Below are 18812 nucleotides of genomic sequence, written 5' to 3'. Positions count from 1 at the left end.
CATACTCCAGGAAGAAATATGCACATTTGTGTGGCTTGCTTAACTATTCTAATCACTGAAATCAGAAGGACTCATAAAACTACTTAATAAAGCCACTCAACCTCCCTGAAAAGTTTCTATGAAATGATAATGTTACAATTTGAGAAATCAATGTGCAATTTTCTTAAGTCTTTCTCACTTAAAAAAAAATTTAGAGATGTTCTGTTTAGGGCCCCTCTTTGGAAATGGTGTTTATGTGTGATGAATCTGGACTCAGATGGGATCTCCCTTCATAAGACTTTCATGCTAATGTGCTGGAGGTGCAGTTAATGTTGGGGTTTAAGATATATTTAGGGGATTTGAATCTCTGGACTGACAATGTGATAGCTAGATCCTGAGCCTCAACAGACTCCAGCACCTACAATCTGATTTATTGGACTTACCACACTCAGCTAAGATGGAGGTGAAGAAGGACAACCACCACACCATGGAGCCTAGAGTGATTACAACTGAAAATGGGAGGATTGCATCCAGCATCCAGGTGGAATCTGAGCCTCCTCTTGACATAAAGGTGCAATGGACACAACCAATCCAGTGTCCACATAGAAGAGGTGGCATTGGATTGGGAAAAGTGGACATAATGGACAAAGGGTATGGGGAAAGGCAGGAAGAGATGAGAGGTGGAGGCGTCTTCGGGACATGGAGCTGCCCTGGATGGTGCTTCAGAGGTAATCACCGGACATTGTAAATCCTCACAGGGCCTACATGATGGAATAGAGGAGAGTATGGGCCATGATGTGAACCAATGTATATGAGGTGCAGAGGTGCCCAGAGATGTACTTACCAAGTCCAGTGGATGTGTCATGATGATGGGAACGAGTGTTATTGGGGGGGGGGAGAGGGGGGATGGGGGGGTGGGGTTGAATGGGACCTCACATATATATTTTAAATGTAATATTATTACAAAGTCAATAAAAAATAAAAAAATTAAAAAAATAAAAAATAAAAAAAAAAAAAAAAAAAACTTATGTCAGTCTTTCTTTGAGTTGGACAATTTTAATTCAATAAACATTTGCAACATATGTATTTGTCTGCCAAGCACTGCACTGGTGCAGAGGGAACTGGGCTAAGGTCCTTAAGCTCAGACAAGTACTTACAAAATCATTAAGTAAGCATTAAATATAAATCATTATATTTCTTACAGGATGCTGACACAATCTTTGGTGCTACAATGATAAATTCAAGATATGGCTCAAGATTTGATTACTTTTTATGTTAAATGTTAATATTTTTTTTCTTTGTCTGCCAAGACACTGGGCAGTATGTACGTAGCTATCACTTTTTTAGTCTAAGTATTTCGGGTGTGGCAGGACTTCTGTGCTACTTCAGGTTTTCTTCAGATGGCCAGGTTGCAGCTAGGCTCCTTGCTCTGTTGGATTTGTATCAGCAAAGGTTACAATTCCAGGTGACTGGCTATGTTAGGAGTGAAGACACAGTACCAAGCATGACCTCAGAAACTGGAAGGCCTTGACTAAATCTTTCAGGGCCACTTTAAATATGTCTCTAAAAGTGGGAAAATGTCTTCGAGAGAAAGCAAGGAGCATAACTGAGATTCCCCACATCAATTTTAACTTTCTTCCCTCTTTGTTAGTTCTAACGCAGACTTAGTGCCACCAAATTATTTGGAGATGATAAAGGAAACTATAAATCTTATTATCTAGGACTTTTCTTTATCTGCTCCAACCCTCATTCTTGCCAATCAGTCCCAGTCTTCATTAGAAACCTAATTTTGTCTGCTGCCTTCTCAGGAAATAAGGCTTCTAGCAAACCCCTTTTCATCCTCATTCCTTATGCAGGGAAGGAGAGATCAAAAGACAATAAGAGATCTTACTTCTTTTTGGAAAAATATTTAATTTGAGATATGTTTCCCCCTCAATTTCAATTTCTTTTTCTCTTATGAATAAGAGAAATGATCTATAAGGGAGACACTGCCAGCCAATTAGCAAGCAGGTACTTATATAAACCAATGCCCTTTATTAAATGGATTCTCCTGTGGAGTCAGGAAATATAGTCTTGGTTTGGTTTCCCCTCATATAATGGGTCACCTTCAAGTGCTTTTTATCTTTTGTTTTCCTTTGCCCTTCTTAGAAACTGGTGTGTGAGACAGATTGCCCCCTTCAGCATAAGGTCCAAATAGCAGCTTACAGTTCAGCCAGTAATTCTCTTTCCCATGTGAACATGGATATACTTGTTTAGATAAAACATTCAGTTTTTCTTCTGACATATTTTACTGACCACCTATTATATGCTAGATGCTGTGATTTTGCAGGGCAATGAACACAGACCTTAAAGTTTAGTACATTGTATTAATATCAATGTTAAATAGAATCAAGTGTCCACCTGTGTATATGCAGGTATATGTAAAACTTTTCCTTTCATATAAAATGTACAGTCTAATAACAAATTATGATGTGTTCCTGACTCATTTAACTCTTCCCTAATAAGAGGCAAAAGTTTCCAAATGTATATTTTATGAAATGAATTTAGGATTATAAGAAAAATTACAAATGCCATGAATTATTAAGTGATCCTTTCTAGTCTTTCCATGTGTACTCAATGGAAACTATAGGATCGTCCTTAAAAGTTATATACTTACTCATCTCTGCAAATAGCTGTCTTCTTTCTGCCATGGTAGTTCCTCTTTTCCCACTATCTTCAATCATTCTATGAGACAAAATGATGACAATGTGTATTAGTCTCATGCTAATGAAGCTAAGATCCACTTCTATATAAACACACTTGCAAGATTTATGCCACAGACATAAAAGATAAAAAGTATTGAAAGCCATAGCAGTTTGAGATGGTTATGAATTCCAAAAATAGATATTGGACTATGTGTGTAATCTGGTCTGTACCTGGGCATGATTAAGTTATGATTAGGGCTTTGATTGGGCCACATTATTAGGGCATTGAGTCCCCACCCCTTGGTGAGTGGGGACTCACAGATAAAAGGCAGGGCAAAGGACAGAGTTGAGGGCTTCTAATGTTGGAGTTTTGATGTTGGAGTTTGATGCTGAAGTCTTAAGCTGGAGCCCCAGGAAGTCAGCACACAAAGGAAAGAGAAGCAAGTCCCAGGAAGAGAGGACCAGAGCCAGAAGAACACAGAGGAATAGAGATGGCTCTTTAGACATGGCAAAAACCCCAGGGAGAGAGATAGAGCCCTTCACCTGATAGTATATGGTTGACCTTGTGCAGGAGGCAAAGTCTAGACAGCCTCATAGTCTACAGCTGACCTTGTGGAGAAAACAGAGGAGCTGAGCCCAGAGGAACCCAGGAAGCCTGAACTCTCATAGACGTCAGCAGCCATCTTGCTCCAACACATGGAAATAGACTTTGGTGAGGGAAGTAACTTATGCTTTATGGCCTGGTAACTGTAAGCTCCTCCCCCAAATAAATACCCTTTATAAAAGCCACCAGGCTTCTGGTATTTTACAACAGCACCCCTTTGGCTGACTAATACAAAAACTATAAGTGTATTCAAAAAGAACAGCTTTACTTACACTAACCTAAATTGCCGTCCACATTTTTCCATATTTAATGTTGTTGGAGTTGTTGGAGGGGATATAAACTTTATCTTTTCAAGCATAACAAAAATAACTACAATGGCAAATAACCTTGTGCTTTAAATACAACCATCTGCATCTGGGAGGTAACTCACTTTATATAGTTTCTTTTTTGATTTTGGGAATAGCTGCAAAGAATAGGGAGCAGATGTTATGGTTTCCAGTCAACAGATGAAAGCTGAAGAATCTCCTGGAGTTAGGAAATGGGGAAGGGAGTGGATGTTCTGCCTTCAGGACCAGCATGCCTTGCCCCACATCCTGCTGGTAATGGTCCCTGTTCAGCCAAACCCTCCATTTAGAAATAGGTAATTTTCTAAATGCTCATTTGGAACCTGAAACAATTTTCCTAGACATAATAATTTTATTGTCTGCAATGTAGCTATTTAAAAATATTAAAATGCTGACTCTTAAAACAAAGAACACCAAAAGAAAAAATGTAAAATTTAGCTTGGCAATGTAGCTATTTAAAAATATTAAAATGCTGACTCTTAAAACAAAGAATACTAAAAGAAAAAATGTAAAATTTAGCTTGAGAAAACTGCTTGAGGAAAAAAAAAAGAATGAGAAACTTAATAGAAATGTTTAGGAATGTAAGGAATTTTGTGCTGCACATCAAGGATTTTATAGATTCATCTATTTGATTTTCTTTTTTCTTTTTTTTTTTTTTGAGGTACCAGGGCCAGGGATTGAATCCGGGACCTTGTATGTGGGAAGATGGCACTCAACCACTTGGTCACATCGGCACCCGAGTTTTATTTTTCATTTTTTTGCTTATTGTTTGTTTTTGTTTTAAAGAGGCATCGGGAACCAAACCTGGGACCTCCCATGAAGGAAGCAGGTGCTCAGGTGCTCAGCCACTTGAGTCACATCTGCTCCCCTTGATTTTTTATTATATGTAATGAAACTTAAAAAAGTAAAGTGACCTCTCTCATACACATGTATACATGTATATGTATATACGGATACACCCACACCCACACGGCTATAATTTCTATTTTCATTCTCAGGCATGGTTGACATAAGGCCTAGCTGCACTGATGCTTCTTCCTGTCTTTCAATGGGCCTTGCTCTCTCTCAGTGGGTCTGTATCCATGCTCTCCTTTTTGTCTGTATAGCTCGCTCCCTGGACCTAGCTAACTTGCAGTCACCTCCAGGTCTCAGTACAGGTGTCTCTTCCTCCAAAGTCTTCCCTCATGTTCTATGACTGACTGGGCTTGGTGTCTATTCTGGACCTCCATAACACCCTATGCCTCTCTCTCAATGCTAAGCATTCATTCAACCAATCTTTACTGAGTGCCTTCCACACACCAGGACCTGCACTAGGCTATGAGTAAACCATAGTCATCAAGGCAAAATTCCTATCCTCAAAGTGCTAACATTGTAGTGGGTAAGACACAAAAGCATAAAAGCAATGAAAACACAATGTGATGATTATGGCCATAGAAGTGGAAAGAAAAGTGCATGTACACAGGAGAGGGGCTGATTACCAGGGAAAAATTTAACAGAGTTACTAGCAGGAAACTGCTAAAGAGGTAATGGAGCCGTGTACCAAATGACTCACCCAAAGGTAAAAGAAAAACTGGTGAAAGAGATACTGGTCAAATTGGTCTAACAGCCTCATGAGTTGCTTCTATGATTCAAGGGTTATTTGCTTATTTCTAGGAAGAGAAAGAAGGGCATGAAACAGCCTTGGTTTTTGGAGTCAAGGGAAGTCTGTGTACACATTCACAATGGGTGATAATAGAACTTGGGTCTGGCTTAAATAACAACTGGAAAGGAGTAGAGTTATCAATGAAGCTTCCTCACTTTGGCAACAATTCAATGCTGAACACTGTCCTATATTTTTTTTTAATAAGATTTTAAAGATGGTTGCTATATAGAGATCTAGGCAACAAGGCCTGCTTCTTGATTCACATAACTCTATCTCCTTCACTCCAGAGGAAGTGGGTAGATGATAATCTGACATTCACAAAATAGTCTGGGTACAGCTTCAAATTTTTATTTTGAGTGCATACAAGATATAATTGAGGCAAAAGAGAGATACAGGATAGAACCAGTGATATGTTCCTGAATCTGTCTACATTCTGGAATGAGATGAAAAGAACCATTAAAAATAAATCACAAAGGATGGCAGGCTAGAGAGCTCTGACTGAAAATGTCAGGGAGGCAAAGACCAGCATATTAACTTGCAGCACTTTTTGCTGGCACTATCGATTTGGTACTGCTTGTGACATCTCTTTTACTAGTTAGCTTTTTTTTTTACTAGTTAACTTTTTGAGTGTCTCTGTAAGGTTTTTCTGTTAATTTTTTTAAAAAAAGCTTTAGTTTACACAAATGTTACATAAAAAAATATAAGGGATTTCCATATGCCCCCGTTCCCTACACACACATACTTTCCCACATTAACAACATCTTTCATTAGTGTGGTACATTTGCTACAATTGATGAACACATTTTGAAGCACTGCTACTAACCATGGACTACAGTTTACATTATAGTTTATACTCTGTAAGGTTTTGGAGGGCAGCAACCTCAAAATATTTAAATTCTTCACAGTGCCTAGCAAAATGAAATCAATGAATGATATGACCAGTTAGTATTTATTGAATAAGGAATAAAACAGGAAAAAAGAGGGGAGCAGAGAGAAAAACAAGAGATTAGTTTGCTTTCCATGAAATGGACTTCCAATTATATTTCCAAAAACTGACTCACAAAAAAATTGAATTCAAATTTTAGTAGTTTCAGAGATTAATTAATTGAAATGAGAGAAATGACTTTATAGCTATTATAATCTAGGATCATACATTTTAAAAGCCAAATTATGTCTCATGAAACAGAAATTGAAAAAGATGCAAACTACATTGATGACAAGCTTTGGTCTATCATCACTATATTTGGTTAATTAACTCATAAAAGAACTATCATTAGCTACAAAATAGGCATTGATTCTCATTTCTAGGAAAAATTTATACCTTATGAGGAAAAGAAGGAAAAACTTAATGGTGAGAAATAATAGGAAGCATGAAATATAATTATAAATATTAAAATAAAAAACACACTTTTCCTTTTTCTACTAGGATTTCCTGGGAAGCAGCACTGTTAGAAAAACTCAGGGGAAGCGGATGTGGCTCAACTGATAGAGCGTCTGCCTACCATATAGGAGGTCCAGGGTTCAAACACAGGGCCTCCTGGCCCATTTGGTGAGCTGGCCCATGCACAGTACTGCCACACGCAAGGAGTGCCATACCACGCAGGGGTGTCCCCTGTGTAGGGGAGCCCCATGCATAAGGAGTGCACCCTGCAAGGAGAGCTGCCCCCTGCGAAAAAAGTGCAGCCCACCTAGGAGTGGCGTCGCAGACATGGAGAGCTGATGCAGCAAGGTGATGCAACAAAAAGAGATACAGATTCCCAGTGCCACTGAGAATGCAAGCAGACACAGAAGAACACACAGCAAATGGACACAGAGAGCAGACAATGGTGGTGGTGGTGGGGGGGGGGCGGGGTATAAATGAAAATAAAACCTTAAAAAAAAAAAGAAAAATTCAGAAAACTCACTATGGCCCATTGAATCATTGTTATAATAGTGGAAAAAAAGGGGTTTTTGTGTGGCTGCCAGTTTATAGTCCACACTGATTCAAAAGTAGATGTGTGGACAAATTAAACGTATGAATCGAATACACATGAGCACCACTGGAGGCTCCTTAGTTTTCAGTCTAACTGATGAGTGAGACTTGAGGTACATAATGCTTGACTGCATTGTCTTCGCCTTTGATAGAGGAAAGAGCAAAACCTTCAGTAGGGGAAGGAGGAAGTGCTTTTACAAAGCAATTTTGCTTCTGAAATAACTGAAATTGTTAAGAAGCTCTGCTTATCATGAATTTCAGGGTAACAACAGCTGTCCAAAGTCATAGGAGATGAAGGGTAAAATAGCTTGCTTGTGAAGATCCCAATGCACATTGTAAGGTGCACCGCTCACCGATAGGCCCGATTCGGTCAGTTTCTCTCACTCCTTCATGCAGACGAGGTGCTTACAACCTTAGAATATACAGGGAGATTACATAAATGTCAAGAGAATAAAAATAACTAACAGTGATAAGCGAGTGATTAGCCCTGTCAGATGTTTCTTTTACTAGAGCTCAGTCCCCCGAATTATACAGGACATGTGCTATTTTCGCTTATGAGAATCCATTTATTCGTTTACTTAGGAAATATTTATAGAGTGGCTATAATTTGTCAGGCATTCTGCTAGATTCTGGATGAATAAGATGTGATCTTTGTCCTTGAGAAGATCCCAGCCTAGAAGGGAAACAAATTAGTCTAAAAAAATAATTATAATATGGTATAAGATGTACAGTAATGACTATGTACTGCTGGATAATAGTAGTTTATCTCTAGGAAGATCTGAAACAGGCATCAAAGAAAGGTGACTCTGGAATAGAGTTTTAAGGGATGAATAGGAATTCACTAGATAGAAAAGAGTGGGAAAGGGCATCATAGAGGGAATCATGGGGAAAATCACCAAGCTTTAAGAGGTGTGGTGTGCTTGGGAGCTGGGAGGAGTTTAAAATTGCTGGTTAAGAGTGTGAGTGAGATGATGGAGAGGTGACTGGTACTAGGTCTAGGAAGCATTCCCTGTTATAGCTAGAAAACGTAGGGCTTTCATGTAGGAGACTGGAGGCCACCCAAGTTTTTAATAGGGAATTGATATTTACAGATTTAGGTTTTGGCTAGATTACTCCAACCTGTTTAGTGGAGGAGATATTGGGAGCTAGGAGGGTGGGAGTGAGGGCAAATGCTTAAGAGAAGATCAAGTTATCTGGATATTCCTGTAATCCAGAAGAGAGAATATTATGATTTAAGAGAGATTGTGGAGATGAATTCTTTAGGTCTTGGAGATTCACAGGCTGCATGGAGAATGGCAGTGGAGAGGTCCTTAGCTTGAGTTCTCCCCTACAGCACTTCACACATATTAGGAAATAATCTGCTGCTCCTGTGGCAATAATGAATTTGTTAGAGGTGAGGTCACCAAGACACACTTTTCCCAGTATAGCCATTAAAGGAGGGCTGCAAAACTGGACAGAGAGAATACTAACTCCTTGCCTTTCTATATGGGGAGGGATGCAAGAACAAAGTAAAACAGTTTGGGAACTAGCAAGAAATATAGAATAAATTAAAAAATAGGCTGCAGAAGAAACGTGAATTACATTTTGGCATAATGAGAATAAGTTCACAATGAAATAGCGCATCCTTGAATTACTTTCTTCATGACACATCTTTAATACAGCCCTGATAAAGATGCATTTCTATTACAGATGTTGTATAAGAAGTTTTAAAGGTAGAAGTCATGGTATCTTATGTTTGTTAAAACATTATGAAAACTATAAAATATTTTTCTCTATAGCCTTGTGAAACTGTTGGGGAGATGTTATTATTCCCAAAGTAAGATGAAGAATTTGAGAATCAAGTTTCAGCTGCCCAAAACCATAAAGTATTTTCTGGAAGGGAAGAAAATTGAATCCACTTTTGTTTTTAATTTTTAAATTCTTAGGCTAGTGTGGATTCTAATCACCAGTAATCTCATTCCAGTTGCAATTGTCCAATACAAATTAGGGTTTACTGAAATTAGTAAACTGAAAAGAACTTGACAGTACTTGGTGATTGCAGGCCAAAAGGAGAATAGAGAGGAAGGGCCCACAGTCCTCAAACTCACTGTGAAATTCCTATATGCACTGCTTCTTTAGAGAATCTTCCCATTTTTAAATACTGTTCTACTGGAAATAATCATTGAGATGAAACTAAATCCCAGTGTCCAGAATTATGTGCAGGTAGACACATATAAACGCACAAACACACACTGATTCACACTCTCGCAATTTAAACCCACAAAAGCTGACAATGTTTCTAAAAACCTCCAGCTCTGCTTTGCTTTTTCTCCTACTTTAGCAAATACTTGTTTCACAGGCTTTATTTTTAATATGACAAGATTGCTCCCCTGCTTTATTTTCTTCCATTTTGCTCCAGGTGGATGAGAAGAAGATGCTGGGTTCAGCAGTCACCAACTGCTGCAATCCCTGAAGTTAATAATGACAATGAAGCCTATTTCAAGCTTCTTTCCTTCTTTAATTGATTTATTGGTGGCCTGCTTCCATTTCTGTTAATGAGGAAGGCCTCTGATATGACTTTCTCAGATTTACATTCTAGTCCTAATCTTTGGCAATATAATAAAAAAGTATTCAGAGCTCTTTCCTGAGGCAAAGTATAATTGCATTTGCTTTTACTTGCTAGTCCTTTATCTAGATGAGCCCCTGACAGGAGGAAAATGCTGTTGCTAAAATAAATGGCTATAGTGGGTTTCTGACTTTGTTTTGTACTTTGAACATCATCCTCTACTCCTGGAAGTTGGGTTTTTTGTTTTGTTTTTTTTGAGAGGTGTAAGTTCACTAGTGTAGTATAATGACCAGTCAGTTGGGCTAGCAGATGATGGGTTAGACTATCAGACTATCGGGGCTGCCACAGACTATGGGTACCTGTACCTCTGGGAGCATGACCTCTGTGCCGAGATTTGGGGAAAAGGGGTTGAGATCTGAGCACTGGGCTCTAGAAGCAGGCCAGGGAACCTCATGCACTTTACACTTTCCGTATTTTTTTAGGGGGAGGGGATGCAAACTTTGGAGAAATGGGAAAAGGAGAGAGAGGTAGGAAAGTATATTTTGCTTTGTTTTGATAGGGCAAGGAAATAAGACTTCTTCTGAAAGAAGAAATAATAGTAAGAATGATAATAATGATCATCATAGTTTTCCCAGGGATGCCATAACAAAGTACCCCATACTTGGTGGCTTAAAACCACATAAATTCATTCTCTCACAGCTGTGAAGGCTAGAAGTAAAAAAATCAAGGTGCTCCCTGTGGAGGCTCTAGGGTAGGATCCTTCCTTGTCTTTTCCTGGCTTCTGGTGATTGCTGGTAATCCTTGGTATTCCTTGGCTTGTGGATGCATCATTCCGATCTCTGCCTCATCCTCACAAGGCCTTCTTCCTTGTGTCTCCTTTAGGACCCACCCTAAATCCAGTACACCCTCATCTTCACTTGATTCTATCTGCAAAGACCCTATTTCCAAATAAGGTCACAGTCACGTTCCAGGTGAACATGAATTTGGTGGGAACATTATGCAACGCTGTACAATAATAATAGTGAGCACTGCCACATCGCTGTTTAAAACAATTGCCATTTTAAAAAGTATTATAATGTTCCAAGTACTGTGAAGGGATTTTTCTCATTTAGTTCTAACATAAATGCCGAACGGTAGATATTACCACTCCCATTTTACTGATGTGGAAACTGAGGTTCAGAGAGATTGAACAACTTAGGCAATTTGGGCAACTGACCAAGTAACTAATTTAAAATTTAAAACTAAACATGCCTGACTACAGAGCCCACTGCACTTCTTAAGAAAGGCCAAAATGGAATTGTTTAAAATAAGACTCAAGGGAACGGCTGTTTTTCCTGAGGAAGTAGGGGCAGGATATTGCCCACACATATGCACACTGAAAGGGGCTAGAGTTAAGATATGTGACAGTGGATGCCAGAAGGTGTCAGGATGGAAGTAGTAATGCCACATTTTTGCTAAGGGAAGTGACCTGCAAGTCATTAGGTGGCTATATATATTCTGCATTGCTTTCCCCTTCATTTTCTTCTCTCTCCTGTTCTTTTCATTTTATTCTTTTTCTGACCCAACCTCCCCTTCCTGCCCTTTCTTTTCCCTTTTCTTAGTTCTTCTCTGCTCCTGTAATCACTTTCTTCATTTCTAAATGTATTAGGGAAAATGACTGAAATAACAAACTAGACAGCTTGAGAAAGAAAGACTAGGCAGATATAGAGGGAAAAGAAATATTATGAGGGTCACTAACACATGAATCTTATGGTGGCACAGAGCAGGCCTCATGGTGTTTCGTTACTACTGTATACTCAGGAAAGCAAGCTGCCTTTTGACAGCATATAGACTCTTGAATGACTGAATGAATGAACATAAAGTGGGTGGTTATTTATTTGGGGATATTTTAATGGAACTAGAAAAATCTTCTTACCCTGAAAACCTCTCCTCCTTGTGTGTGTCTCTGAGATATATCTTTAAATTTCACTATGAGTTTATCCCCTTAAAATCCAAATTTCCCTGGGATAATCAGAGTTTGCCTTAGCATAATTAGTTTAGTTGCTATCTTCTTAATACCTGGCTTAGACAAAAGCGGTGAGAAGATGGGAATTTTGTGTCGCTGGGAAAAGGGAATAGTAATGGCTTTTGGGTTCTTTCCGGAAAGGCCAGTCTGGATGGCATGTTCCAGAGGCCATAGGAGGAAACTGTCCTTTGAGATAAGGAAATTGGTAGGGCAAATGGTGGAAGAGGGCTAAGATAGGCAGGTAAGATGATGTCAGTATCATCTACTGATCGCTATGTATTACAGATTCAGAATCAGTAACAGAGTATAGGAAGAACATAAGCTTCCAAATACAGTACAAAGAAGGTAAGAAAACGTCATAGGAAATGTCTTTTAAAATTTCTTTAAAATTTCTATTTCCTTTCTAACCAATTCTACTATGTCTCTGAAAATTTATCTGTACCAGAGCCAATATTTTCAAAGAGTATGTCTCAATAATTCTAAATTGCAAAAGGAACTAATTTTTCCTTTAATAAACATGCATTTAAAATGAGGGCTTAAGGAAACCTTCATTTTACCACTTTTCAGCTTAATTTTATGGGTCAGTAAATGTGGAATGGAGGCTAATCCATAGTTACATATTAAATTAATTAATATATGCTATTTTTTCCTTTCTCCTCTGAAATTCTTTCAGTGGGGAATATCAGAAGCTGATATAACAGGACTTAGAAAATAGCAGTGACATTGTAGAGGCTCTGATGATTGCTGACCATTAAAAGCACTGCCAAGTACATGGGGTTAATGAATGTACAAGCCAAAATTAAATAGGCCACATGGAAAAGGAACAGGCAGAGTGTAAGGGAAGCCAGTAGCCATGGCTGCAAGATCCCCTGCAGTAAACAATAGCATTTTGCACACCACGGTCCTTACCCTGAGATGAAGGTTGACTGGCATGGCAGGAGTACAGGATGGTAAGAGAAGAAACAGTGGCAGCCTTATTTCCTGCCTCTGGATCTGTTCCTATGAATTAAAAGGCTCTTGGTTATGTCTACTCATTGAAGGGAATTTTGTCTGAAAATAAAGGATGACTGGAAGAAATTTCTGTTTTGAGAAAGCCATGGCTCTAAATTGCTGGTTGCCAAGAATTTGAGTGGGAAAGAGGAGCCGGTGGGAAAGCGCCTTCCTTTTGCAGTCTTGGATGGCTCAGGGCCTCTGAATCATCTTGTTGAGGCAGAACATTGAGGCCTGGGCTAAGTAGTAGGAAGGGACTCAGATTCATTCACCATTAGTAATAACAATAATCAACTTTATTAAGTGCTTACTATGTGTGGGTAGGATCTATACTACGCATTTTACATGGATCACAATACATTACCCTGCTTTACAAATGGGAAAACTAAAGTTGGTGAGGCAGACAGAAGAACAGCTCCTCAAAAAGGCCCACGTCTTAATCCCTAGAACCTGTGAGCATGTTACCTCACACGGCAAAAGGGATTTTGCAGATGTAACGATGTTAAGGATTTTCAGATAAGATTATATGGGATTGTCTGGGTAGACCCAATGTAATTACAAGAGTCCTTATAAAGGAAAAGTGGGAAGCAGGAGAGCAAGAGTCAGAGAAGGAGAAGTGATAATGGAAGCAGAAGTCAAAGAGAGAAAGAGAGACAGAGGGGGGCGGGCGTAAGGGAAAGAGAAAGGGAGAGAGATTTGAAGATGTTACATTTCTGGTTTTGAAGAAGGGTCCATGAGTCAAGGAATGGAGGTGGCCACTGGAAACTGGAAAGGTAAGGAAATATTCTCCCTAAGAGCCTTCAGAAGGCAGGCAGCCGTGCCAGCACCTTGGTTTTAGCCCAAGGAGACCAATTTTGGAACTTCTGACCTTCAGAACTGTAAAATAATAAGTTTGTGTTATTTCAAGCCACTAAATTTGTTGAAATTTGTACACCTGCAATAGGAAACTGACACAGCTGAGAAGGGTTACAACACTTTCACACGCTCACATGGCTGCTAGCCACACAACCAGAATTGGCACGCGTATTACTCCAGAGGCTGCACATTTAGCCATCATGCCGCAACACTTCCCTGTACTTCCTTAGCCTCTGTTAGCGCCTCGTGCTCTCAAAGGTCACACACTAGGCTGAGTCCTAATTTTCACGACTTTATTTAATCCTCAGATTAGGTGATGTTATTATCCCCATTTTACAGATAAGGAAAATGAAGCTTAGAGACTTTAAAGAGCTAAAATTTAAACCTAGGTCAGTCTGACCTACAGTCCAAGTTTTTAGAATCCTCATTCTACTGATGTATAAATTCAGCCAACATTTATTGAGTACCAGCTAAATGCCAGCATAAAACACAAGCTTGAATTTGAGTACTTGGTGTCTCAGTAATTCTTTTTTTTTTTGAGGTACAGGGGCTAGGGATTGAACCTGGGACCTTATAAGCGGGAAGCTGGTGCTCAACCACGGAACCACATCGACTCCCCTGAGTAGTTTTTTTTCATTTACTTGTTGTTTGTTTTGTTTTGTTTTTAGGAGGCACTGGGAACTGAACTCGGGACCTTCCATGTGAGAAGGCGCTCAACCACTGGAGCCACATCCACTCCCAAAATTATCTATTTTTAAAAAGAGGTACTAGGGATTGAACCTAGGACTTCCTACTTGGAAGCAGGCACTCAACCACTTGAGCTACACTGCTCCCAGTAATTCTTGAAGACTTCTGGATGGCTTATCCAGTGGTCTATATCAACTACACCCCAGGTGTTAGTGGTGAAATCCTTGGACATAAAGCTACCACTGATACAAGATCTATTAACCTTAGCAGCTTCCTGATTAGAATTAGCCAGGGTATAGGTCAATACCATCTATATCAATAAGTTTAGTTAGCTCCAATTGGCTCATTAATATGGTCAGATTTAATAGAGGTAAAAGTAGCAATGAATATTTTGAGATTATTAGAATATCAGACCATACATCTGACTGCAACAATAGAAGAATCATTGGAATCCCGGTCTCCCATATAACAAAAATTTTCTGCATGGGATTATTCCCTGCTTATATAAATACAATATTCCAGAATTTAAGAGTAGCTAGCTAAAGCATGTGGAAACAAGGTTGCACGTTACTGGGAATTTTATGACCCCCAAAAGCTGGTACCATAATGAATTACCTTAACCCAATCAAAACATTACATCCTTTTATTATGTTATGTTATTCTTACCATAATATAAAGGACAAAGTGATATACAATAGAATTATATAGAAAATAGACCTGCCCAGAGAACCAGAAAACAGATCTGTTTTTTGAATTATAATCCCCCCATGCTAGTGCTTGTAAATGGAACAAATAAAAAAAAAAACTGCACTTGTGTTTTTCTGACTCATAATGCCATACTTCAAACCACCCCCACTCCACTGACAAACTGCTAGAAACAGAGTCACGGTGCTGCAAAATAAGAACTACAGTAGTTGCATAAAACATTTTTAGCCAAACATCATGACCACCACTGTGAACATGCTTTTGAGATTCTAAAAATCACTCCTGTGATGCATCAGTATTGCAGTTTATCTGGATGTGTCTGCTCTGTGTAGTTGTGAATACTGAAAGCAGGTATTCTAGATTCACTCTTCAGTGTCTGCATTTATGGAAACAAATGTCCCTGGGCCTGGTGGGGACAGACCAAAGGGTAATAGCAGCAGGCTAAGTGTCCCACACTGAACAAGCAGATCTTTATTTACAAAGGCTTCTGCCTGGGGGTACTCAAGTCATTTCCTGGTGGTGCTGGCCCTGGGCACCCAGATGAGCCTTTGTCATTCACCATTTGCTCAATGCAGCAAGGCAGTGACGCATTTAATAGCACCTTAGTGACTTCAAAGGCTTAATGCCTAAACTCCTACCTGGAAATGATCAGGCATGGAGGGAAATAACTACTAAAAAACTGCTCTTTAAAAGTTACAAAAAGCTGTTGAAAGGGGTTCTGGGACTAGGGAAGTTTATTAATAAGTGAGAAGTATCTTTTGAGCACACAGTGTAGAAATCACACCCAGATATGCTCCCTTTCAGCAGTGAGCTACTATACATTATTAGGTCTGAAACATGCATCAGTCCTCTCTCTTACATGGTTACCTTAAGTTCAGGTCATTGTAAGTAGAAGCCAGGGCTTGCATAACATTTCAGGGCAAACATAGTCACACCAAGCTGCTTCTCATCATTACTTTCCCATTCCTAGCATGTATATGCGCTACTATTTTCCAACTTTGGATTTTCATTTGGTGAGTAGAATGGAACTAAGAGGTCAAGTGATGTGTCCAAGGCTGCATAGCAAAGTAGCAAAGCCCACACCAGAACTTAAGCTTCTGGCTCCTGGGGAGTATATTTTCTCCTTTCCAATTTAGAGCTCTATCTCTTTGAACCAGTTCCTTGGGTGTTAAAAAAAAAAAAACTTTCTAGACTCTTATGAAGAAATTAATAAGGGGTATTTGGAGTCGGGGTGTGTAGAAGAGAACCATGGAGTTCACAAGTGATTGCCATAATCACAAGAGTCCGCAGAAATTCTTTCACACTAGCAAGTTGTCACCTTGTGGCACCATTTGCCTGAAAATGTTTTAAAAACTCGAATTACCCTCCAAGTTGCATTAGCAGCCAAGCTAATGAGACCTTCAAATGACAGAGCTTTTCAGAGTTTGTTATGTCTCTGTCCAAACTTTAGGATTATGCCAATATTTTATGAATATTTGTAGGGAGAAGACTACTTGCGAGAGTGGAGAAATGAAAGAAGCCTATTCTGTTTGAAGAGAAGAGAACTGGACCACTCTCCTCCAAACCAAAAGAAAAATGATGGTTGTTTTCAGTTTTAAAATAAGTTGCTCAGACTTTGACAGATGTGTTTCTTCTTAAAACAGACCTTGCTTATAGCCTAATAACACTAAATCAGAGTCATGTGCAGCTGTTTTCTGCAAAACTTGTTCAGAGTTATTTGCAACATGATCTCAGAGCGTTTCACTAGGCATAATGTTCTGCTCTAATCCTCCATTACTGTGCCCCTCACAGCTCTGCACTCTTAGAATCGGCACCCTTCCAGGATTGTTCACTATGCACAAAACTTTAGATTTAAGGGTGTGGGAAAGGGGCATTACTATTAGAAAAGCATTTCTTACTGTACAGTGCTTTCTTCTTACAGATATACTAAACCCCTAACACATTAGAGGGCAGAGATTTGTCAGATGTGGACAGCAGATAGGCCATAAAGAAGCCAAGTTTCAGTTAAGAGGGAAAAGGTGAAAAGAGGAGATGCCTTAGTTTTCCAGGTTGCTATGACAAACACTAATTGGTTTAAACAAAGGGAAGTTATTGGTTCACGGTTTTGAGGCTAGAAGTCCAAAATTTAGGTGTCAGCAAGGTGATGCTTTCTCCTTAATGTCTGGAAAAATTCAGTGCTGGCTGCCAGTGATTCCTGGGGTTCCTTCACTTGAATCCTTGCCTAGTGTCATATGGAGATGCCCTCTTGTTTCTCTACTGCATTCCCCTGACTGCTGGCTTACAGTTTCTTTCTCTTTCTAAGGACTCCGGTAATACAGATTGAGACCCAACTTCATTCAGTTGGGCTGCACCTTAACTAAAAATATGCTCAAGAGATCCTGTTTACACTGGGTTTATTGGAGTGTAGATTAAGATTAAGAACATGTCTAAATTAGAACATCTACCACAGGAGCCAAAGGAGGGTGATGGCCAACCGAACATCAAAAATATGTCTAGGTGCAGCATGCTTTGCACCTGGATTTTAAATAAACCATATGTTTGAATGGCAAAAAAGCCCAATATGGACACCTTTCTGTACACATACTACACTGTAATTTCTGAGGTCCGCCAGGATATTCTCCTCATTAGCTGACATGTGTTTCCATGTGGACCTTAAAACCAACTTTCACATTTCTCATTTCTCTGCTTGCCCTACCTGTTTTCCTTCTTAAATAAGAAAAGTGAGAATGATAGCATTAGTTACCAAGTGAAAAAAAATACTACAGGGAAAAATCCTGGGGAAAAAGAGAAAAAGAAAAGATAGGATAACTATCTTCAAATACTCGATAGACTGACAGGTGGAAAACAGTCAGACAGATTTGGTTCGAGTTTGCTTTTGATCCAGATATTGGAATAGAATTGATGGGTGGAAACTACAAAGACAGTGAGTTTGGTTTGACTAAAGGATGATTTTTCTAACAATTTGGGCTGTCTTCAGGCATAATACAAAATGATTTTCAGTGATACCAAAATGACCCTCTTCCCCTCATTCATGGGCACTTGACATTCTAGAATCACTTCTTTACAAGGCAGAACACTTACTCAAGATTAGGGCATGATGACTGTGGAGTGAAGTTCATGCCATCAGGAACTTTCTTTTTATTCATGTGTTACTGCTTTTTTCCCAAGACTTGGGGAAAGAAGGACAATGAGGATGCTTAGTGCAGGGGAGTCTCCAGGATGACACTGCACCTGTGTGCATGGGGCACTAGAGACTGTGGGATGAAGAGAAGTATGTACCCTTTCCACAATTTGAACACAGGCCTGATACTGCACAAAGGCCTACTTAACTTGATGAATATTTATTTTATTTTGCACTGCCCTACTAATGCCCGGGCTCTATTTGAATAAAAATAAAGTATTTATATACTGCTTTAGGATTATGAAGTACTTTCACTTGTACTATTTTAGTGGTTTTACAAGGGAAAAAAGGATTAGTGGTGCCATTTAAAAAATATTTTTTTATTATCGAAGTTGTGAACTTACAAAAGTCATGCACATGTGTAGAATTCCCATGCAATACCCCTTCAGTTAGTGGTCCCATTTTAAGCTGATACAATTCTACCTTGTTCTGTGGTCAAAATCGTGGTGGAAGAACCTATACTTTCTAATTTATAGTATTATAATTTCATTCAAAGCTAAATATTGTAAACACATAGTGAGAAATATCACCCTTTTTTGGTCTCCTTTTTCCTCGTGGGCAGTATATTAGTCAGCAAAAGGGGTGCTGATGTAAAATACCAGAAATCTGTTGGCTTTTA

The 18812-nt window shown here is 39.1% G+C and overlaps 1 protein-coding gene across 50 annotated transcripts in view; it reads right to left on the bottom strand.

Moving 5' to 3' along the window:
- The window catches only part of DTNA (dystrobrevin alpha), a 418043-nt gene that overhangs the window by 154435 nt on the left and 244796 nt on the right, over positions 1 to 18812 (bottom strand). For all 50 annotated transcript variants that reach the window (XM_071208625.1, XM_071208616.1, XM_071208607.1 and 47 more), the window contains one exon: positions 2636 to 2703. In XM_071208625.1, coding sequence (XP_071064726.1) covers positions 2636 to 2702 — 67 coding nt within the window. In that variant the 5' untranslated portion in view covers position 2703. The remainder of the gene's footprint in view (positions 1 to 2635; positions 2704 to 18812) is intronic.

This window comes from Dasypus novemcinctus, chromosome 16 (assembly GCF_030445035.2).
Source record: "Dasypus novemcinctus isolate mDasNov1 chromosome 16, mDasNov1.1.hap2, whole genome shotgun sequence".
Classification (NCBI taxonomy): Eukaryota; Metazoa; Chordata; class Mammalia; order Cingulata; family Dasypodidae; genus Dasypus; species Dasypus novemcinctus.
The sequence above is the reverse complement of the archived record's forward strand: the minus strand, read 5'-3'. Positions and strand labels throughout refer to the sequence as shown.